Here is a 24,567-nt window from a genome sequence, read left to right as displayed (position 1 = left end):
AGGCAATTTCAGTTGCTAAAAAAAACCCTAATTAAACATTGATTACAATTATTATTGTTATTATATAATAAATTATAAATAAATTTGACAGTTCAAACATGCCCTGAAAAATATATTATATATTTATTCTGCTTGGGGTCCATAGAAATGTGCATTAAAAAAAAAGAAAAGAAAAAAGAAATACATTTAACATAGATTCACAATGGGGTGCAATGCTGCTAATTAGATTTATTGCATTTTTCACAATTTCTTCTGCATACCGGATAACAGTAGCGGTTCTGAAATGTATATGACAAAATAAGTGGTTAAGCTTAAACAATAACTTTCTGGCTACTATTTTTGCTAGGTCAAATAAACATATTCAATTTTTATATTAAACATATTTCAAATCATCTGAAAAAGAGGGTAATTTCTAAACGAATATGATTTTTACATGCACATCATTTGGTTCTCTGTGATTACAACCCAAACAGACAACCAGTGAAGTAAATCCTAAACATTTGTTTGGAGTTCATATTATAGTGTCAATTAATTACATGAAAGAAAAACAAAACAAATCACTTGTAATTGATTAGAGATTTAAATGACCGATTTATATTGTTTTCAAAAAACATTAAATGTGTTCTGTTCTTAAACATAATAAACGAACACAGATTACATAAATATTATATGATTTGAGCAAATGAGAATGAAGCTTATAAATATATATATATATATATATATATATATATATATATATATATATATATATATATATATATATATATATATATATAAGAAATACGTTTATAAAAAATATTTTAAAATATCAAAAGTTTGGGCAAGAAATCTTATAGTCTACTTTCCCACATGAAAGTTCAAACTTGTTTTAGCTTCAGAGCAATCACAGCCTTTCCACACCGAAAATGAGATGGCGTTGGAAAGCCACCAGAGCCACATGTTAAAGTTCAATTATAGTTTGAATCGTGAAATGGCGCCATCTAGTGGACGGGACACACTGCACCAGATAAGGGATATGATGCAGTGTTTTGCTAAATTTATTTGAGATTGAGATATAATTGGACAACACCACATCTAAAACAATTGCCAGCTCTTTAAAGGCATTTGGTTCTACAGGGAAAAAAAGTTAGATGCTCCAGTAAAATAAGGACAGAAAATAACAACTTGCTCCATTATTTTTTATTCCAAAAGAAAAAAAATAAAACAAAAGAAAAAGGACATTGTATTTAAATATTTAAATATTTATTTGAACAGAATTCTAAACTTCATTTTAAAAATTATTGTTTGGGTTGATAAACAATCCTTGAATAAAATATAATTTCTTTATTGCATTGTCTTGCCACAATGAATACCTGATATAAGCTATTTACAGAAACATTTGTTTTCAAAACCATACCAGTAAAATTAATTTCATCTGTATATTTTGAGACTTGCTCCTCTCGTTCCCCTAGCAATATTTTTTTTAAAAGAATAATAATTTGTGCTTGGTATAAAATATGCAGCGTACTGCAATATCTTCAATATAACAAGTTCGTTATTATATTAATTACATAAGAATATGTACAAACAATGGTCCGTTGGAACTTGTGTCACGTGATCTGATGGGGCGCTTCCAGCATCTCCATTAGGAAAGTGTCTATGGGTGTGTCTCCAATCAGCTTAAAGAAAAATAGGTGCTCCAAACACTTGAGTCCGATGGATCGGAGGGCAGGAAGACGCAACAAAAGTTTAGCAAACCTGTAAAGCAGGCAGGGAGGGAGACAACAGGTGAAATTGAGCATGTGCAACAGATGTGATCAGTATTTACTGAACAAACATGTACATGACTTTACCTGCCAGGCTGCTCAGGGTATTTGTGTTTAGTGTAGGTCTCCAGTGAGGCGTAAACTTTCTCCCTCAGTGCCTCTACCTCCGCTGGGTTGGACAAGCCTTTGGCGTCTACGAGAAGAGACAATCTGCATGATTAACCAAATACTCAATCTATCAAAACATCTTACACATGTCTTTACATCTAATCTATTAAAGTTCCCATTCACTGTAATTACATTTTGCAGTGCATAAAGGCATTTAAAAAAATTTACAGTATTTTTTGTGTTTCATGAAAGAAAGAAAATGTCAATAATGACAGAATTGTTTGGGGGTAAAACATGTAGTATCTCCTTATAACGATCTATTTGAGTAATATAATATAATATAATATATAATATTAGATGTGCTTAAGATAAAAATCAGTCAAGGGCAATTTAGAGTTTATCATTATAATCAGTCGATTCCCAAGGCATTCCGGGGGATTTGGAATGGAATGGAAATAATAGCAGAGTTTAAAATAACTTTGTTTATCAATGCTGCAGACAAGTGTATATAAATGGCAATGAGCAACATACCAGGGTTGAAGAGGACAATGGCTCTAAGGCAGCCTAGTTCTGTCTTATCCATCTGCATATCCTTCATTTTAGACACCAGCTCAGTCAATACCCTGCCACACAAACACACAGAGCTTTCATTTGAATACAATAGTTGTAATAAAAATAAAGATACATATTTTATGATCCTTCTCGAAACAAATACAAAATGTTTATTAATCCAGAGGTGATGAAGGTGGAAATAGTCACCTGTTAAAAATGGAGCCGACACCTGCACTGTGAGCACTGCTCCTGTGGACATGGAGGCCTGTGCCCAGCAAGATCCCATCTTTAACTGTGATTGAGCGATGAGAGAATGAGGCAATGAGGAGCTCGTTCCATCCTGTAAGAAGAAAAATAAATGATATGAACAGCAGGAACAAAGAACATTTGTATCTCCCCCCCACCCTAGTGTTCCTCATTAGCAAGGCTTTGTGGTGTACTGTGGTGGCTACTTCATTAATGCATGTGAAGTGTTTGACCAGCAGAGGGCAGCATTCCCACATACACAACCAACACAGTTCTGCCTGACCCTTTGACCTGGAGTTACAAAACTACTAAAAAACATTTCCGAAATTGAATTGAAATAAAGCTGAAATTAAATAAATCGCCAATATTAGATGAAAAATGTAACCTTAAAATAATTTTTAAATAATGAACTGAATAACTGAAAGGAAGACGTTTAAGTTGAAGTATTAAAATGACTAAAACATAAATAAAAATAATTAAATGTTTTATAGAAATATTTTTTAAAAATAATTTTAAAAAAATGACAATCAAATTAAGTACTAAAACTCAAACTAAAATGAAAAGTTAATTTAAAATACCAAAAAATACAAAAATAGTTGGTGGTAGTTTTATGTATGTTCATAAAGATGATATTATTGTGACACCACTTTACAAGAAACACTTGTGATGACATGTGGCAGGATAAATGGCAACAGCAGCAGCAACAAACAATAAACCTAGGTGTGCAATATGCATTTTCACTGCTTAAATACACACTTCCGCCATAATATCCTCTTTGTTACTACTTCAGCTATGATTTCAAAATAAATGCAAAATATGTATTTTATCAGTATTTCATAATTTTTTAATCGGCATATCATTTCACAAGGACCTAGTACAGACATTCGGACAATGATGCTGATGAAACTGGTTCCTGTTTGATCATAGGTTTTATATTTGTCAGTATAGTTGTGCTTTGTAAGACAAAGCCAACCATTCGAATGGATAAAATCAGGCAAGCTCTTTAAAATGTATCATATTTTGTGTCAATTTTCAAGTTTTTCTTGATCCAACAACTTTGATGGAAAGTCCAAATGATGCAATTTAAATGATAATCTAAAACAGCTCTTATAGGGGGTGACAGAAGAACCTGAAAGTGTTGTCGTAGAGTCCTTGTTTCTTAATAGCAACTTATCTATATCTATATATATGTTTTATACACGTGTATGAGTGTCACATACCTGCTCGAAGCAAAATGACCTGATCATCCAGAGGAAGATCAGAGAAATGAGGTATTCTCTTGGCCCACTCCACCAGAGTAAACAGTTGTTTATCAGCTGCATGGCAGATATTAGTGACTGGGTCATTTGTCTGGAGAAGGAGACCAGATGAAAAAAAGGACAGAGAAAGAATGAGAGAGAGTATTTGAGTTGTTACTTTCTCAAAGAACGCTAAAGTCAGCATGTATGTACTGTGCAAATTGTTTATGAATAAATAGAAATGTCTTTGTCTTACCGAGTTGCCTGGACTGTTCTCTGTGTATGTCTCAGTCTTAGGTTCTACTGCAAGTTCTGCATCCAGAATCTTATCCACAGGCATGTCTTCATTAAAACTGCTAGTTGATTCCACCTCATTATCGCCTTTCTCCTTCCCACGCTGCCTCTCTTCCTGGACCGCTGTGGGGTCCAGCAGAGCAAGGAAATGAGTACATTATAAATCATTGTAATTAATGATTATGACACACTTAAAAATCTCAAATTTTTATAATTTTTATCTGTTATATTAGATATTGTACTTGTTTTATATTTTATTTTCGATATTATAAGAGAACAAATGTACAAAATAATGTATTCAATATGAATGTAAGATTATATAGAAATATAATATAATATACTAATATTTATGTTATTTAGCATAATATGAATATGTGTTGAAAATAAAACCTCTTCTGGCCACAAAGGCTGCAAAAGCACAAAACAAACAAACAAACAAACAAAAACCCCAAACCAAATCAAAACACCAAAGTAAAGCAAAATAAAACAAAGCAAAGCAAAAAACTAAACAAAACTAAACAAAACGAAAAACAAAGAAAAACAAAACACCAAACTAAACCACCAAAGCAAAGCAAAGCAAAAAACAAAACAAAACAAAACAAAAAACAACATTAGCAATTTAAAGGCAATTCAAAAATCATTGAAATATGGATAGAAAACCCACAAATACAAACCTTCCCGCTTCATGCCCATGGCCAGGCACTTCTGGTAGCGGCAATATTGGCAGCGGTTGCGCTGGCGTTTGTCAATCAGGCACTCTTTGCAGTCTCGACACGTGTAGGTCAGGTCTTTTCGGATGGTCCTCTTAAAGAAGCCTTTGCAACCTTCACAACTGTAAACACCATAGTGCTTCCCTGCAAACACAACCATACTGAACCTCAGAAGAGATAGACATGCATCTTGCATTAACTTCCAAACTAAAACAAGATGCAACACCTAAACATCCCTGTGTTGTTGTACCTGAAGATCGGTCTCCACAAATGGCACAGATGTGTTTGGAGAGGGATCCAGGGCTGCTGCACTGATAGCTGCTCATGTTGCTCAGCGGAGCCAATCCTGGTGGAGGCTTGATGTCTTCTGAGCTATTCACATTTAAACAGTTCATCTGTGAGACAGGAAAAGATGTGAGGAGAGGAGATGGAAACAGTTTATATAGTGTAATCAGGAGTAGACTTTGTGTCACAATACAGCAGCAGACTGTTTGTGTCCTTCCAGCACAGCAGACACACACACACACACACACACACACACACACACACACACACACAAACCACACAAACCCAAGAAAACACTCACAAACACACAAAAACAGACTCCACCCTTGCAAGGCCATTACACAAGTAGCTGTGAAAGGGCTGACATAACATTTCAAAGGGGAGGGGAGATTTGTGTCTCTCTCCCTCTCAGGAGATTTCACCATTTTTCCATCTCGTTGTTTTCTGCATTTCAGCCTGCAGGTGGCAGTACAAGGCCATACCTCAGGCATAAAGTAAGCAAGTCGAATCAGGAGTATGATTCAATGAGCCTTATTTTCAGTGAATTACTGGCATAAATGTTTGTTTATTTATGTGTTTGTATATGGCTGCTTCTTTTGTGGAGTGTAAAATATACACTCACTTTTCAAACTGTATTTTCCGCCATATCTCAAATGTTTGAAGAAAAAAAAAAAATTGGTAATTGAAATAAAGCTGAAAAATAATGATGATAGTCCAAATATTACATGAAAAGCTTCAAACCTAAATGAAAATAAGAAATGTCGACTTGGCAACTAACTGAAACAAGTTTAACTACTAAAATGACTAAAAATAAAACCAAAGTTTTATAGGAATAAATAAATATAATAAAATGAAAAAACCGCATGGAAATATACTTTAAAATAAAAACTGAAAAAAGCTAAATCAAAATATTATTAAATACTGTAATAGTAAACAAGCATATAAATTATATTAAAATAACAATGGTTTTGATAACATTCTTTGACAGAAATAGTGATGGAAATTGCATCTTAAATATTGAACTCCTTTGTTTCGCTATGGCAAATTTCAAAGTTAACCGCTTATGAACTCGAAACACTTTTCAAAATTATACTTTCTCAGTTTTTAATAACTTGACAAAATTTCAGCTTGGTTGGAAATAACACAACAACATTGTTTGATATTATTTGGTTTTTCTTTAACTTCTGTTCTAACAAGTAAAAACCTATTTATATCACACAATAAATATCATTATATTAGAAACACCCATGTACAGGATTTCAGAGTAAGAATCACCATGCACAATTGATGCCACATGCTACCAGCATTACAAGATTTTCAACATTTTCTTTTCATTTCAATGTAATTTCAAGTACATTTAGACCCTGTATGTCTATCATGATTCATAACACACACTCACTTACTTGCCCCATATACTGTAAGTTCATAGTTATTGATGTCCTTTCATTGGACTAAAAGCCTGTAACGTTTGTCAGTGAGTCAATGGCTTTCTCTGGCCTCAAGGGAGAAATGAGACACACATACAGACGCACATAAGCTGACCTCTTTTAACACCAGGGCATCCATACACTATCAGAACATAAAGGTACAAAGCTGTCACTGGGTCGGCATCTTAAAGTACAAAAGCTAAAAGGTACATCTTTGTACCTCACTTGTCTCTAAATGGTACATAGGCTATTACTGCCAAGAGGAAGTAAGTATTGTCTTTGGTTGGTGTCAGTCCGAGAGAGCACAGAATTATGGGAAGCGTCTTACCTGTGGGCTGCTGAGAGTGTTAAAGCCCATACTGGGAGTAGAGGGCAAGGAAATGGACGGTGAACCCAGAGATGGGCCGATGACCGAGTAGGGTGAGGCCAGGCCATTCATGGATGAGCCCAAGGTGTTCAAGGGCGACTGCAGTGGGCGGGACGAACTAATGACGGACGGATGACCCACCATGGAGCTCAAGGGTGGCGGCTGAGAGGGGGGTGAATTAAGAGCCCTAGTGTCTGTGAAGAGACAAAAAGAAAGATTACTATTAGACATGACAGGAGCAATTAAAATTGAGCACTAAAATGATTGCTGATGACATCATTGATCATAGACACACTTCTGTTTAAAAAAAAAACAAGATTAATTAAGATATTTAATGCTTTTGAATAAAGTCTCTTATGCTCATTAAGGTTGCATTTATGGATAATGTGGTAATATTATGAAATTTAATTTGACAATTTAATTACATGACACTGAATACTGGAGTAACGTCGAATGAAAATTCAGCTTTGCATCACAGGAATAAATTCCATTTTGAAATATATTTAATTAGAAAACAGTTTTCTTAAACTGTAATATTTCATAATATTTAAAGGAGTGGTTGATTGCGCTTTCACTTTTTTTAACGTTAGTTAGTGTGTAAAGTTGCTGTTTGAGCATAAACAATATCTGCAATGTTGCGGCGCTGAAAGTTCAATGCAAACGGAGATATCGTCTTTAAAATTCTGGCAGTTTAATGCCTACAAAACGGCTCATAGGGACTACAAAGAGTTACTTCCCGGGTCCGTTACGTCACGAACCCAGATAAACCCCAGAAGATGCAGCAAAGGGGGCGAGGCCATGCTGCGCTGCTTTAGAGAAGAGGAAGAGAAAACTAGGGGTGCACGTAAAAATCTATTCATGAATCGCGATTCTGTCTTCTAACGATTCTAATGGATTCACAAGTTTCAAAATCATATCTTCTAAAACAGTGGTTCTTAATACTGTTCCTCGCATCCCCCTGCTCTGCACACGCTCAGATCGTCAGATCAGCTCCAACAAACTCTTCCAATTATACACTTATTTTCACATAGCTATGAAAAGCGTTATACATGCATGCACGTGCGGTTGCTGTGCTGTATTAAAGCTTTAATCAGGATAAAACCGTATATTAAAAGCTAACAGAAGCAGTAGCACTTACAAATAACAGTGTATCTAAAACATTAAATGTACCATTAAGAGTTCTGTACGATCCTCTTCACTAATATTCTCTGGGTCTCAATCGGGCTCAAATTGATAAGCAATATAGAGGACGCCCTTGTTTACAATACAACTGGAGCACATGCCGCTGAGGTGAGGGGCGGGACGTTTAGACTCGCACCAGAGGCGGTTTAGCCAATCACAACACACTGGACCAGCTAACCAATCTGAGCCCATCGTGTATTTCTGAGGGAGGGGCTTCATAAAACCAGGAAATAATCGGGGCGTTTATCAGAGAAAGGACAGAGCTGTGTAGAATAAAGGTAAATTTAAATTATGTGAAAAATAATGTGTTTTTTAAAAAACGAAGCATGAACACATGTTTGACTGCACCCCATAAACACAATCAAGCCTAGAAAAAAAAAAAGCAGTCAACCACCCCTTTAATGTTTTTACTGTATTTTCTTATCAAATATATGCAGCCTTGGTGAGCACAAGAAACGTCGTTTGTAAATTGTAAATATTAATTATTACAAATCTTTGACTTGTAATGTATAAACCAAACAATTGTACAGGTCAGTGTAACAGGTCTCTATAAATATATAATGACGCATACTATGTTTTTATTCTGCGTGTACAGACATCAGAGAACAGGGTAAGTATGTGCCCACAGGAACATTAAGTACTTGTGGAAACATGTGACTTTGCAGAACATCAATTACCTCCATTATTAAGGCCTAAAATTAAATAATATGCTGTTTAAGTACATAAATGTAAGAGGACACTTCACTAAGAGAATCCATTAAGCCCTGCTGCTTTAACCATTCAATCCGCAGCTGATGCTACATACAAGTACCGGGTAATGGTAGTTTGTACCGGCACAAACACATAATCTATCTACCGTAGTACAAGGACACACACAGGGCAAAGGTTGCACCTTTTTGCCAATACTGATAGTGTTGCAATCTGTTACCTCGTTTCATCATTCATCAAGATGTAGATCAAATCAAATTCATCTAAGATTAAATTAACATGAACACAACTTCGAGCAGTTGCTTTTATCGAGATATGCAACACAAAAAGCTTTATCAATGATTTGGTCAGATCTGCTGACAAGGTGACTGTAACTGTTTATCTCTGGCAGGTTATTTTGGCTACTGCTAATGTATTATTGCAAAATAAACCCAGACAGTGGTTTATTTTTAGCTAACGATTCCACCAACGATTCCTGCTTATTATATGGCTGCTTAGCAAATAAATAAAAGAACATACAATGTTGCTTTGAGCTGAAATTATTTTAGTAAATGAGAAGAAAGAGACAACAAAGTGCTACAAGATACATGAAACTACCATGCCACTGCACTGGACAATGGAGTTTAGCAGTCAAAATTGTGCATTAATATATTTTTTTAGGTCTTGCATTTTACTAAATGGCTGTCAAGCTAAAACTAAAGTACTATGCCATATATACAACAATAAAGACAAAACCACTAAATCATTATCTGTAATTCAAGTCATACACGTTTTATCCTTCTAATGCTGAGAATGATGGGAAATGTAGTAGCATGAACCTCATAAACTTGCTAAATGAAAAAGTATACGGGTACAGGGCTGTCACTGGGGCAGTACCCTAGGGTACATCTTTACCCCTAAAAAGTACATATCATTACCTTAAAAGGTACATATTATTACCTAAAGTTCCCCAGTTACAGTTTTGCACCTTATTGTAGGGAGACACACACTACAAGTGTCTGAAATGAGCTTCTTTTGTAATATAATTCTCTATCTTGCTGTTTCTTTTCTTTAAAATTGACCAAATCCATAATTTATTGTTTATTAACCAGGCATAATCATCAGTTTCAGCACTTAAACACTGTACTATGTTATAAACAAACAGTCTGAAATGGCTGTGTTCTTCCAAGCTGCATGGTTGCATGTGTGTGTGTCCCAGACTCTGGGCAGAAGGGGGAATTTCTCTGGCAGATGGCCAAGATGCCTTTGGTAGGGCGGAAACATGGCCATACTGTAGTCTGTACATCGGGCCTGACCTTAAATGACCCACCTGATCCATTACATTTAAAACAGACCACAGAAGTCCAATGCCTAAGACAGACTCCCTAAGGCTGAAAACAAGGGTGTCACACAGAATGTTTATGGCTTTGGCACTGCATCTTTATACAAAGCTGAACTTGGCAGTGAAAAAAAATTCATAATATTGCAAATTAATTTTCACTATCAAATCAACACGAACATTTTTGTGAGGTAGATAAGGACGTAAAGGCTCCCCCACAATATATGCTTTCAACCTTTCACTGTAAAGATTGTGTTTTATGTTGACTACAAGTGTAACAAGTATAATTGACACCCATATACGGCAAGGTCACTATAGCTCTATCTCTGCAGATTTACATTTCATAAGGTCCATAAAAAACTTTGTTTAGATGCTTCAACCTTTAGCTGATAAGTCAGATCTTATTTTTCTGAGACGGTCCATGTGCCAGACATTCATCAGGATTTCACAATGACTCTCGGCAGTGCCCATGACCTTTGTACAGCTCTCTGGGAGCAAAGTGCAGCCTTTTGTAGAGTGCTATCAAGTTCAGCGGAGACCACATGAAATCGCACAGGTCAATGCAAGAACAATCACCTACATAAACCGCCATGGCATGTTTGATGCAACAAACTGTAATCAGTATCCTCACAGATATTCTGTACACTAAAAACAGATAATAGTTTTACCGTGTATAGTTTCAATGAACAGCAGACCTGTGACATCAGTTCCATGAGCTGGAACACAACAGGATTTGGAGAGGGATAGTTAAAATCTTTTAATTGTTAATTACTGGTCAGCTGAGGTGTGGAGTCTCCAGCAGGGCCCTAATTCATTAAGCCTCTCACACACTAACTTGTAAAACATGTTGACTGAAAGGACATGATACAGAGAGGGAAAGATCACAATCTACTGTTTAATGTTCATTTTATTATATTATTTTTGTCTTGCATACATTCATTTAAAATATTTAACATTTTCTGTCACTGTTTTTTAATTGATGGTTTGTTAATATTGTTCCACTGACCCAACAAATGCAAAACATTAAATCAACTAATTGAAAAAAACAATCAATGTTGTATCCTAAGAGAAAATTACAATTACATACAGTTATTGATTTTATTTTAATTATAACATATTAACTATTAGAATTATTCATTAATTTTAGCTACAAACAATGCAAGAAACATTTAGCATTTTCAGATTAAAACAATATTGAATGTGATTCCCAAAAAAAAGTCAAAATGCAAAAACTTGCATTAAACTAGACTGTGCTGGTTTTTGTTTATTGTACTAAATAACAGGACATCCCCAAAAGTAAGTTTTGAGATTTAACAGCATATTATTGGCTGGAACCACACAGACAAACACACACCCACTGCGTGAAATAAACAGTGGTTATGACAACAGGTTCCAACCCCCCTATTTTAAACAAAATCTCTTGAATCACTTAATTCTGTCCTAAACGAAGTTGACATCTGATCAGTAATGACACTAAACCCTCTTCTCATCACTGACAAATATTTTCAACCACCTGTCAAGAAGACGGGGGTTGTGGGGAGGGCAACAGACAGAAAAAGGTGGAAGGGGGTAGAAGTGATGGAGAAATGGGACACTGTCCCACTCTATCCCAGTCTGCCGTAGAGAGCTGCAGGACATTAAATCAACCCTGATACCGCCATGTGTCCATAATCTCCAGGACTGCACACACACACACACCTCACACTTCAGTTACCAACATTGCTAAATCAACATAAACTAGTTTATCAGCACACACTGTCATTTACATGTGAATAATTAACCTACACACTTTAAATTAAATTACGTAAATGGAAACAATATTATCTTTACTACCTAAACATCACATTCGCCATGCTTTAAATGAATAAGCATTAATTATGCTACACACATACACACACAGACGCACAAAGACACACAAGCTCATGTTTTTTCTTATCAGAACTGCTGTAATAATGCATTATGTTCATGCTCATGTCCCTAGAATCGCTGACAGAGGTGAAAATGAGCTGGACTCATGCAGGCATCAGGAGGTCTGGGATATGTTGGAATTTTTTTTTATGGCAGTATTGAGTGCTTTCTTAATGATGAAATGTAATTTTTTTTTTGTAGGACTTGTTTTGAGTCTTTGTGTTCTGTTGCAAAAAGGACATAGGCCTATAACCACCTATATAGTGTTTGAAAAGGTAAAAGAGTGAAGTCAAAACTAAAGAATAATAGAGTATCAAGTAAAGAGACATCATTGAGTGAACTAGGCATGAAGTCAATGAACTCAAGTGTGTCAAGTGTGTCCCGTAGTAACCTCTCTATTATTGTGTTCAAAACAAGCACATTTGGTCACATGCATCACTCATTTAAAATAACTTACGCTGACGATTGCCTTATAGTCACACAAAAAAGTGACGTAAAATAAGGTCAGACAATACTGTACACTAAACATTACAGTCTACAACTGGACATCAGAAAAATGCTGACTGGGTTGATAAGTTGATATTTGGAAAAAAATTTCAGAGGAAATTAAGGAACATTAATCAGTTTCAAAACATCCTATCATATCGTGATCATATGACAGCTGATATTCTGAAGCAGTGAGGATGAACTTGTTTAAAAAACCCGAGTAATGTTTGTGACATCTTACATTTGATGACCCCTGTTAATGTCACAATGTAACAATCAGCAGAGATCAGCAGGGACTGTTCCACTGAACATTGCACAAGAGTTTGTGAAGTAACTGTGTTCAGCCAGACATCTTGTTTATCAAAATGAACTTAAAAGTAACAGATTCAGAATACTTTAAATCCTACATGAGTGTGAAAACTATTCAAAAGCAGCAGCTGAATACTGTCAAGACAACACATCTCGTCATTCATTGTCTTCACTGGCTGCAAAAACATACTTACAATGTGGCAAAACCGACTAATAAAAAGATTAATAAAGTCAGTTTTTAATGGGTATGAACAGTCTTTCAACTGAATGAACTCGCTGGATAAGATTGCTATATTTTTTTGGTCTCTTATGCTTATCAAGGCTGCATTTCTTTACAAGGGAAAAACAGTAATACTGTGAAATATTATTCCAATTTAAAAATTTTATTTGAATGTATTTCAAAATGTTATTTTATTCCAGTGACGGCAAAGCTGAATTTTCAGCAGCCATTACTCAAGAAGCATTTCTTATTGTGAAAAACAATTAATTTTGTGGAAATTATGAATATTTTTTTAAACAAATGTAAAGGTCATTGCACACTGAGTCCGAAATTTTCGCACGTTAAAAAATAAATACGTTTGATGTCAATCACGTTTACACACTGCCTCCGAAACTTTCGTCCGTCATAAAAAAATTCAGATCAGGTTCGATTTTCTGCGTTTTCGCATCCGTAGCATGCATTTTGATAGGAAAGGATGAGGAATACGAAAAAACGGAAAAACGTGCGCAAGAATTTCGGACTCAGTGTGCAATGTTAAAAGTGACCTTAAAAGTGTTTACTGTAACTTTTGAGCAACTTAATGTATCCTTGCTAAATAAAATGACTAATTTCATAAAATAAATATATATATATTTATATTTTTTTTAAAGGGGTGGTTTACTGCGATTTCACTTTTTCATTTTAAATAGTGTGTAATGTTGCTGTTGGTGCATGAATAGTATCTGCAAAGTTGCTGCGCTGAAAGTTCAACGTAAGCGGAGATATCGTCTTTTAAAAATCAGGAAGTTTAATGCCTACAAAAACGACTCATATGGGACTACAACGAGATACTTCCCGGGTTGCATACGTAACAAACCCATAAATTTGCATCAACCCCTCCCTCCGAAACATGCAAAAAAGGGGGCAAGGCCATGTTCTGCAGCTGTGTCGAAGAGGAAGAGTTATAGTGGAGAGTTGTAGCCATGCCGTCGAAACGGTGTTATTTTCACCCAGCTGTCAGGTCTTCTGTGTTCGGGCTTCCTACGGATGCTGTAGTTCATCAACAATGGTTAAAATTTATGTTTGATTATGTTCCTGACAATTACAATCCTAATTTAGCTCTCTGTGCTGCGCATTTTACGGAAGACAGCTTCCAGAATCAAGAGAGTTCAGAGTTCAATGCCGGATTCACAAAGAAACTATTACTAAAACATGGAGCAGTTCCAACTTTAAAACCAGAGGCAGCAGTTGTTGGGCCACAACCTGTAAGTAAGGTTTAATAATTTTAAATGTATTTGCATGTATAATTTCAGACGTAATGTTTTAGTTTTATCAAGGACATAAACAAATGCCAACGCTGGCTTTAGTAGCCAGTTAGTTAAATGCTATTTCGTGTGTCTTTGACAAACGCATACAAACATTTTGGACCCGAATTTGTAATTATGTACTAATTTTGTAAATGTATTTTCCATGTATACTTTATGACGTAATTTTTCGATTTGATCAAGAACGTAAACACAAGCCAACGCTGTTTGGTTATAGTAGCCAGTTAGTTCGATGCTATTTTGTGTGTATGAGACAAACGTGTACAAACTTCAAAAAATGTTATGTAATCACAACAGCAAACTTCCATTCAGAAACGTTTTGTAAGAGCCGTGCTTGCGGAAGTTCTGCTTGACTCTCTTCATTACCGCTTTCTGGGTCTGATTCTGGCTCAAACTGATACGGCAATATTGACACCATTATTTACATTTGACCGGAGCACATGCAACTGTCGCCCGTAAAGGTAATGGGCGTGAAGTTTCCGGACAATGTGCAGTACGTAGTTTAGCCAATCACAACACACCGGCCCAACTAACCAATCTGAGCCCATTGCCTGTTTCTGAGGGAGTGGTTTCAGAGAATCAGGAAGTCAACCGGTCGTTCAAATGACAGAGGAGAAAGCGGCTTACAATAAAGGTGAAATATATGAAAAATAAGGCATTTTTTAACAAACGAAACACGAAGACATGTTATATTGCACCCCATAAACACAATCAAGCAAAGAAAAAAAGCAGTAAACCACCCCTTTAAAAAACTCTTACTGAACCCAAACTTTTAAGCAGTGGTATAGACTATCCTGTTGCCAAAAAATAAAAAAACACCCTGGATCTGTATGAAAAAACTGATTAAGGGTCACACTAGCCAGCTCAACAGTCATGCAAATTACCCAAGACAACAACAATTTCTGTTCCAAAATTCCTGAAAATGAACTTGTTCGTAGCTTGAGGGTTTAACAGAGGATCCATGAGAGAGACAAGAGAGAAGTAGAAACAGATAAAGTCACAAACATCCACCACAGTGCATGTGAACGCCTCTCTCTCTCAACTTTAAAAATAAACTTATAGAAAACAAGCTGTCTTGGGATATTTGAAACCAGCTGTCTCAATCACAACATAAAAAGACAACTGATCCTTTCAGTTTTACTCGGAGAGGCCTCTTAACAGAGAAACCTTAACATTTAAACTAATTTAACGAGTTAGAGTGAAAGCATTTTTAATGTTCCTTAAGGTAACAACTAGCCTACACACAAAAAAAAAAGTGTTATCAAAGGAGACTAGATGTTAGGTTACAAATGGGATCAAACAGCATAAAACATGTGAGAAACCACAGTGTAGTCAGCCCTACACATAACCTTAAGTCACTTCAGCAAAAGAGGGAGGTGAAAAGAAATCAAAGAGAACTGGTAAAAGGAAGGATTAGGATGAAAAAATGAAGACGAGGGAGGCTCTGTCACTAGTGTTTATATCAAATATATTAAACAATGTCGAAAAACCATCCAGATAATCTCAGATTAAAGACCCTCAAAAGATGTTTTTCTTAATACTGACTCTTAACCCTAACCTACTGCCAATCACAACCCATACTCACTGGAAAAACATACCACTACCTATTGTTTTGCATAACTACAAAAATGAAACGAACACTATAGGCAGTACTTTCTGAAAGCAATTTTCTGGAACAAAATATATTAGCACAAGCACACAAAAATATGCAGTTTGCTCCAAACAATACCATCGCCACTGTTGACATCCACCATATTGCATGACAACATTCTCTAGCCTGCAAGTAACTTATACAGAAATTATCCAAAGAAAAAGCAAGCATCAGACATGTGATCAGCTAGAGACAAAAAAGAAGGAAAATCTGACCACGCCCCAAGTCACGCCCAAAAGCCACGCCCCCAGCACTTATTATTAAAAATATATATTTTAGCACATTAAAAGATATATCTTATATTGTAATAACACATACTATTGTCCTGTAAAAAATTAAAATCAGCATTTAATAATCATGATAATAATATAATAAAGTACTATAATAAATTATAGTAAAGTATATAGAATTGTTATTATTATTAAAGTATCTGCCAAAAGTTTAGAAACGTTACAATTATTAATGATTTTAAAATAAATATCTTCTGCTCATCAAGGCTGAATTTATTTGATCAAAATAAAGTAAAAAAAAAAAAAAAAAAACTTTTGTGAAATATTACAAATTAAAAAAAAAAAAGTTTTCGATTTTAATATATTATAAAATGTAATGTTATTTCTGTGATGCAAAGCAGAATTTTCTTCATCATTACTCCAGTTTGCAGTGTCGCATGATCCTTTATTTGACTCTCAAGAAACATTTCTGATTATCATCAATGTAGAATTTTTTTTTTTGCTGCTTCATAGTTTGTGTGGAAATGGCGATACACTCAGGATTTTTTGATAAATATAAAGTTTAATGAACAGCATTTATTTGCATTCATCAAATATATTAATTAAATTTGTTAATGCATTTATTAAATAGAAATTATTTCTATTAATATTAAAATTAATATAATTTTAATATTAATTTTATTAATATTAAAATTATTTCACTCAATAAAACTTCAATAAAATGATGAATTCCTCTCTCTTTTTTTGGCGCTCTCAGGACCATTCCGTCTTTTCGTAGTTTATTTAGGTAATAGCTTAAGGCCATTTGCGCGATTTCATCTTGCAGTAACCAACCGCCCGCCCCAAAAAAAACCACTCGGACCTACGCGAATCACATGGGTCGTCCCGAGAGGTCGGGAAATACGGAAATACGTATTTATACTGAAAAATCACATGCCTGAAGCATGCTATCGATTAAACACGCTATATGGATAAAGCATGCAGACACCACACCCATATATACTTCTTAATCACAAAACCAGGCATTAATACTTGTCCTCCCTAATGGCTTCCACCTATGTGAAAGGTGTTCACATACCTTGGAATGAAACTACAGGGAACCACAAGCATCAATGAAGTCAGGTACTGACGATACGGTCAATTCATCCCAAAAAGATATTTTTTTTTTTTTTTTTTGTCCATACAATGAAAGTCAATGTGGTTCAGTGTTGTTTTGACTTTCACAGTATGGTGAAATACAGTTTCTTTTGTGTTCTACAGAAGAAAAAAAGTTATACAACTTTAGAAAGACATTAGGGTGAGTAAATGATGACAGAAATTGAATTTTTAGGTGAACGATCCCTTTAAGATATGTCATCACTGGAATTAAGAGGCCTAGATGAACCCGTTAAGGCATGTCCACATACTTGTAATGTATGTTTCAGCTGTAATTTCCCAAACAACATATATATGGCATATTAAAGACACCTAAATGTACTCCAAGGTAAATTAAAGTAAACTTACATAACATTAGTATGAAGAATGAGATACACATGCAAACTTCCATGCAGGCTCACATACTATGTCATAATTGTGCAAGTTTTATTTGTTGTGCCAACACTGACACCTCCTAAAGAAAGATAGAAACAGAAAGAGAAAGAACAACAACAGAGAGTGACTGTCAATCGGCGATGACAACTTCCGCCACCGCTTTCTATTGTGCGATCAAATGGGAGTTTGTCCTTGTCAGTCCAAGTATTTACACACACCCAAACACACGAACGCCCCTCAACAGAACTATTGTCAGAGAGAAACAGAAGAGAAGCAAAGAAGTGAGGGGGTGTGAGATATAAAGGGATACACTGAAATAGATTGATCCAAGCAGACTTTCCTAAAATATCTGCAATACTCCAGTGCCACCTTACCCTGATCTATAACAGCTGAACAGCATTAGAGAAACAGAGCCTTGCCAAGTACTCTCACTGCCAACAGCTGAGAGCAGAGGTTACAGATTAATTACACACAAGCTACGACTGACATGCCAAGCAAGTGTCAAATCAACATATATATTTCATAACATACATAAATACTTTTATCTTTTATTAAGCAATGATGCATTAAATTGATTCAAAGTGACAGTAAAAACATTTACAAAGATACAAATGATTTCTATTTCTTGCTGTTCTTTTGAGCTTTCTATTCATCAAAAATCCTGGGGGAAAAAATCATGTTTCCACTAATATATTACGTTTAGTATTAACTGTTTTCAGCACTGATAATAATAATAGAAAAATGTTTCTTAAGCACAAACGCAGGATATTAAAATGATTTTGAAAATTGTCATTTTAAATTATAATAATATTCTACAATATTTTTTTTACTGTATTTTTGATTTAAAAAATGATGAATGCATTCTTGGTGAACACAAGACTTTCAAAAACACTGTAGTGTATAACAAAATATACAGTAAAAAAATTAAACAAATCAAACTCCACTAAAATATTTTTATAGGTTAGATTTTTTCAATGTTAAAATACTCATGTCTCCAGCATGAATTTGGAGTGGGACTATCCATTTGTCCAACCAATGGCAGACAAAGAGAACAGGAAACCTATTTAAAAATAATTATTATTTTCCCAATTCCATTTGGTAATGTAAAAACAATTCCAGCACCAATTCCAGATATGGATTTGAGCTGTGTATTCCCCTGCTTAGAAATAACAAATGATATAACAGGTTCTTTACTCATGACAATGAACCACACAACATACCAACACATCTCTAAAATGCACATATCCATGTACAATTTTGAAATCAGTCAAATATTTTTTCCAAGTTGTTTCCAACAGCACAATTGTCTCATCTTCCCTTATGATGCACCAGCCATGTTGTTCCTGGGAACTTAAGTATTACAGGAGTATCTTATTATCAGATACTCACAGTGGCTGTAGTGACTGCCCTCTCTGCCGTGAGGCAGCGCCGCCGGATGCCACATGACTGCGAGCACCACTCGACCAAACCTCACCAGGCACAGCAGAGCACCTGTCTGAACAAAGACTCACTCCACTGATGGAACAGATGGGATATGAGCGAAACAGGACGGCCGTAGGAGGAGGATCCGCAGGGAGGAGTCTGCTCGTTTATGGGATTACTCGGATTATCAACGATTGAATCCAGCAGGAGCCATTTACTGCCACAAAGATCAGCCTTTCTCCAAGCTTTGACAAAACTCCTCCTGCACACGCGGTCTGCCTGGACAGAGGCTCTGAGTGTCATTAAATCTATCAGCCCCGACGGGCCACCTGTTGCACGGCCAGGCATGAAGTGTGCTTGAGTGTGTGTGAGGTTCAAAATAAAAAAAGCAGTTTGTTTAGATTCAGATTTTAAGATTACTGTAAATTTACAGTATTTCTATAATTGACCACAATATCACATTAAGATGGGCACATCAGTGCTTAGGGCAGTGAAGTGGCAATGACAGCTCTCTCTCACACACGCACACACACTATAAGCACAGTTTACAGCCAAGCCTGGCAGCCTCCTCTCACACACCTGCTTGTGTGTTCATTATCTAATGCACTTCTAACTTCAGACTTGTTTTTGTGCAATGCTGCATAATGTACTACCATTAGCACTGAAGAGGTTAAAGACAAATAACCAAAAAAGCATGATATTATATTATTTATTACATACACTACCATTCAAATGTTTGGAGATTTTTTAGAAACAAATTAATACTTTTATTCAGCAAGGATGCATTAAAATGATCAAAGGTGAGCAAAAACAAACAAATGTTATTCTGAAATTTTTATTAATCAAAGAATTCTGAAACATTCACAGTTTTTATCTGAATTTTATGGAATTCTATCACAGTTTCCACCAAAATATTAAGCAGTTTTGGTAATTTCATTGGTAATAAGAAGAAATGTTTCTAGAGCAGCAAATCAGCATATCAGAAGGACACTTGGCATATTTGAATTTCTGAAGGACACTTGGCATAATGGCTGTTGAAAATTCAGCTTTGCCATCACAGGAATAAATTATTATTATTTTAAAATATGTTAAAATAGAAATATTGGTAAAATTTAATTACTGTTTTTACTCTATTTTTGAACAAATAAATGCAGCCTTGATGAACTTAACAGACGTCTTTAAAAGATGAATAACTTTTTCTTTACTGACTGAGATATCAATGTGGGTCAACTCATCTCAGTGTCAAGGGGATTTTGAGCCAAATTAATAGTGCAGAAAAGATTAAAAAGAAGCTTTGAGATATTTCAATATAGCGATGCCTTAAAAGCATACAATATATCAATCCTGATGCCATTACAGTTTCATTTAAGGACAGCCAAGCAGTAGAGAGAGCTGTCTTCATGACAGAATGCCTTTAGGGTGAATCTAAAAAAGCCTCTTTAATATGTCATCCTATAAAAGCAATGCCCCACATGGATCAGTCAGAATGAAATGAGAGTTGCGATCACACAGAAGACTGACACAATTGGAGCTGCCTGAAGAGATATTGAGAGTCTCATCACCAAAACAACGGTTTTAGGTTTTCTATCTTCATGTATTTCTTTTGCTAACAAAAACATCACTGGCATCTCTCTTACAGTAACTTATCCTTTTGATAAACCTAACCATGTGTCCTTTAAGAAAATCTGTGTCAATAAAGGTTAAAAAATTATTTATTAAACGTTAATATCATCTTTCATCTATAATAAGCCTTCAGCCTCAGTATGTCTACATTACCATTCAAAGGTCTAGGTCTAGGAGATCAGAAGTGACAGTAAAGTCTTTGTTACAAAAGATTTCTATATCAAATAAATGTTGTTCTGAAGACTGGAGTAATGGCTACTGCAAATTCAGCTTTGCCATCACAGGAATAAATTATACGGTATTTTAAAATATTCAAAGAGAAAACAGTTTGTTGCTTGTTTGCTGCATGTTTGATCACATAAATGCAATCTCGATGAACATAATTTTTAAATAATATTTTAAAAATCTTACCGACTTCTAAATGTTAGTGTATAAAACAGCTGACTTTGAGGGTCAAAGACATGACTCTTAGCCCATGTTAACAAGCATGTGAACACAGTTCAATTCCGCTACTGTGATGTAAGGGTCCAGATCTAACATTTCAAAGCAGGATGTCCTCTGAGAAGCAGTCAGGGCACGAACGCGTCCATAGATCAAAATAGATTTCCACCCTTGCCCCAGTCTACTTTACCCCAGACTTAAATTACCCCAGAATGACTATAAATCCAGAACACGGAGTTAACAGAAGCTAAGGGCCAAACCAGCATCTCTGTTAATTTGTTTATCTACAGCAGCTATAGTAGCGGATCTACAGGGTTATTACTGTGTGTACGAATATTGTTAAACTGCTGCTAAAAAGGACTCATCTCAATAATCATTTCATTTTACACTCACCCTTCCAATACGTTCTTTTCTCATGGACTACATATCCTCTGTTTCTCCTGTTTGGGTTTCTCTGACTCTCCTAGTAATGAAAGTGATGGTAAGGGCAAGGCTGCACAGCGAGTCACATGTTCAAAGCCCACAGCACATATCTACAGAAACTACTGTGAGCGGTTTGAATGCATGTGTACCGCTGACAATAACAAAGGTCTCAAAGCCACTCCTGCCTGACTGTAATACACGTGTTCTTTCTGTTTTCTTGTCTATGTGTCTTTGGACTTGCAGAGTGGGTTTGCATTGTTAAAAGGTTGAGGAATGTTGTCAGCTCTATAGGCAATTCTCAGAAAGCCTATAGTTACAAGAGCTGAGAGCGAAGGCTCAATGACCCCTTCATTGACATTAACAATTTCTGTAGTTTAGAGCACGGCGCTAGCAACACCAGTGTCATAGGTTTGAGGAAATGCATGAACTAATAAAATGTATACCTTAAATGCAATGTAAGCTGCTTCTGCCAAAAGCATTAGTGTACTGTGAATGTAATTAAAACAGAACTGGATGTGTACAGCTGTTCACTACAAAAGCAAAAAATGTGATTAACTGTGATTAATCTAACCTTGTTAACCTGGTTAATGTTCAAAGTTCAAAACTCTTAGTGTGTCTGTCTGGTTCTAAAAGCAACCCAGACATCATGGTGGCACATGAATAAATCATATGTTTACAGTATAAGTCTATATTTATTAAATGTTAGTTCCCATTTTTATTGCATCATGCATTAATACAGCTATATATTATTCAAAGCTTTAACACTACTTATTAATACAACATAATATTTTTTTTTTTGTCTGTTGGCACTACAAAACTATTGACCAGGAGTAAAACAACATTGTATTGGGTACATATTGTTCATCAACAATATGTGATGCATCTGATATTACCTCTAAAGCTATGTACAGTAGGCTGAATTCTTGCTCTGCAGGAAAATCCAGCTTAAGCTAGTAGATGTGTAACATGGAAGATAGTTTCATGCTGGTCATCAGCTGGTGTAAATTGGTAAACCACGTTGGACCAGCTACCAACTGGACATATTAGCTTAAGATGGTCAAACTGTTTTTGGGAATATGATCAACAGCTTGTAAAAAAATATCTTAAATTGGATTTCCCAACAGGGCATAATGCAATAATGTGCTAATCTATTGTATTCCATTTAAGTCTTTAATCAAAATAATACAATTCAGTACAACTTGATTTCAAAATGTCATGTTAGTTCGATTAACAGCATCAAGCACTTTAATAATTAACTTAGGTGTGACAAATGGGCAACTCTTTATATAAGTCTTATGACTTACACTCAACACTGTAACACTACAACTAGCTAGAGTTGTCTTTGACTTTGCTTAGATTAACATGTCATTCGCACTCACTCCTGAAACAAGTTGCAAGCGTTCAAATACAAAGTTTGCGTTCAAATACAAGCCTATACACATACTCATTCCTATGTGAAATGTACATACTATACCCGGCTGGAAACCGTCTCAAAAGCAATGAACAACGATTCCGACACAGCAGGCGTGCTTTGAAGGCGATCGATTGCATAAACGCAATTAAAGTGTCAACCATGCCTGTAAACCGCGGTGTGATCACCTGACCGATGTCAAAGCACGCGGACTGATAGGACTATAATCTGTCTGAAGTTCATCAGCGAAGTTGTTTTAACGCTTTCGCGGCATGCACATTTAACTCACACTACACGGACAAATGTGCAAATATGACACAGAAGAGCAGCGACAGGATTTGAAGAAAGACAGCGACTTACGGAGATGTAAATATGTGTCGTGAGTATCCATTCCGAGTCAGTTTACTGTCGGCTCTTGTCCTGGAGGCGCGCGGCACCCCTCTTGATTCCTTTCCCAGCCCGAGTGAACTACACTCTGCGGCGCTGCTGCTGGCTCGGGGCCCCGCTCAGGGGGAGGAGGGAGGAGGGGTTTCACCAACGACAACAATCAGATAAGACTCAGCACAGGCAGATGACTTCAGCACATGTGTGCATGTGTTTTTACAGAATAAACATTCAAGCTGTATAACAATGGTAATAACATATTACAGTGTTCTTTATAACTTGACCTGCACACATGCAACAAAAAACTATTTGAAACAAAAATGATTACATTTATAACTATGCATTTGACAGATGCTTTTTTTAACAAAGTGTCTTGCGTTGCATTTTTTTATGCATTTTAACTGGACCAAAGACCTTGGTTTCAGTGGCTAATGAACCATTCAACCATCAAAATTAACAGTATCAAGATGGACACAAAAATGTCAGATAAAATGATATTTAATATGACTGAATCAACTAAACAGATACATTAAAAAAAAAAATCAAAGAATCAGGGCTGTGTTTCCCAAAAGCATTGTAAGACTTGGTTTTATATGGCTATACTTAACCATTCAGGCAGCCATCAGTAGCAACAGTACCGAGCTGGACACTGTAAAATGTATTTGCAGGAACCTAAAAATGTGTAAAAATATTATTTAACATGACTGAATCGACTTGACTAAATTTAGTTACACCAGCATAAGTAATTTCTAAGAATCAGGGCTGTGTTTCCCAAAAACATTGTAATCCTAAATAGACAATAGAGACCATTGGTGCCATCATTTTTTCTAGGCTTGATGCTTGTGGGAGATGCAGCCCAAATCAAGTAGAAATTCCTTCTTAAACTAAGCAGTTTTATTTTTCACAGTGTGTGCCAAAAGGAATAGCATTGTTTCAGTCAGGCAAAGGGTAGAATTTAAGCAATTCACCCGATATAAGAAAACATAATTATTATACAGGGTGGAAAATTCATATGAATTTGAGCAATGTGATTTGTAGCAAAAAG

The 24,567-nt window shown here is 35.7% G+C and overlaps 1 protein-coding gene across 4 annotated transcripts; it reads right to left on the bottom strand.

Annotated features, from left to right (window-relative positions):
- Positions 1 to 1,220: 1,220 nt before the first annotated feature.
- rxrgb (retinoid X receptor, gamma b) lies at positions 1,221 to 23,670 on the bottom strand. Of its 4 annotated transcripts, none has more exons than XM_058756339.1 (10): positions 23,499 to 23,670; positions 6,934 to 7,166; positions 5,144 to 5,288; positions 4,858 to 5,037; positions 4,146 to 4,306; positions 3,872 to 4,001; positions 2,613 to 2,745; positions 2,385 to 2,476; positions 1,833 to 1,938; positions 1,221 to 1,737 (listed from the first exon to the last, which is right to left on the bottom strand). In XM_058756339.1, the coding sequence occupies exons 1-10, from the start codon at positions 23,527 to 23,529 to the stop codon at positions 1,590 to 1,592; spliced, it is 1,359 nt and encodes a 452-aa protein (XP_058612322.1). In that variant the 5' UTR covers positions 23,530 to 23,670; the 3' UTR covers positions 1,221 to 1,589. The 4 variants fall into 4 exon arrangements, with proteins under 4 accessions (XP_058612322.1, XP_058612320.1, XP_058612323.1 ...); XM_058756337.1 differs by lacking the exon at positions 23,499 to 23,670 and adding an exon at positions 23,197 to 23,319; XM_058756340.1 differs by lacking the exon at positions 23,499 to 23,670 and adding an exon at positions 23,202 to 23,289.
- Positions 23,671 to 24,567: the final 897 nt, after the last annotated feature.

The sequence above is a fragment of the Onychostoma macrolepis genome, chromosome 20 (assembly GCF_012432095.1).
Source record: "Onychostoma macrolepis isolate SWU-2019 chromosome 20, ASM1243209v1, whole genome shotgun sequence".
In the NCBI taxonomy this organism is placed as follows: Eukaryota; Metazoa; Chordata; class Actinopteri; order Cypriniformes; family Cyprinidae; genus Onychostoma; species Onychostoma macrolepis.
Note: the sequence above shows the minus strand (reverse complement) of the source record. Positions and strands in the feature narration are given on the sequence as shown.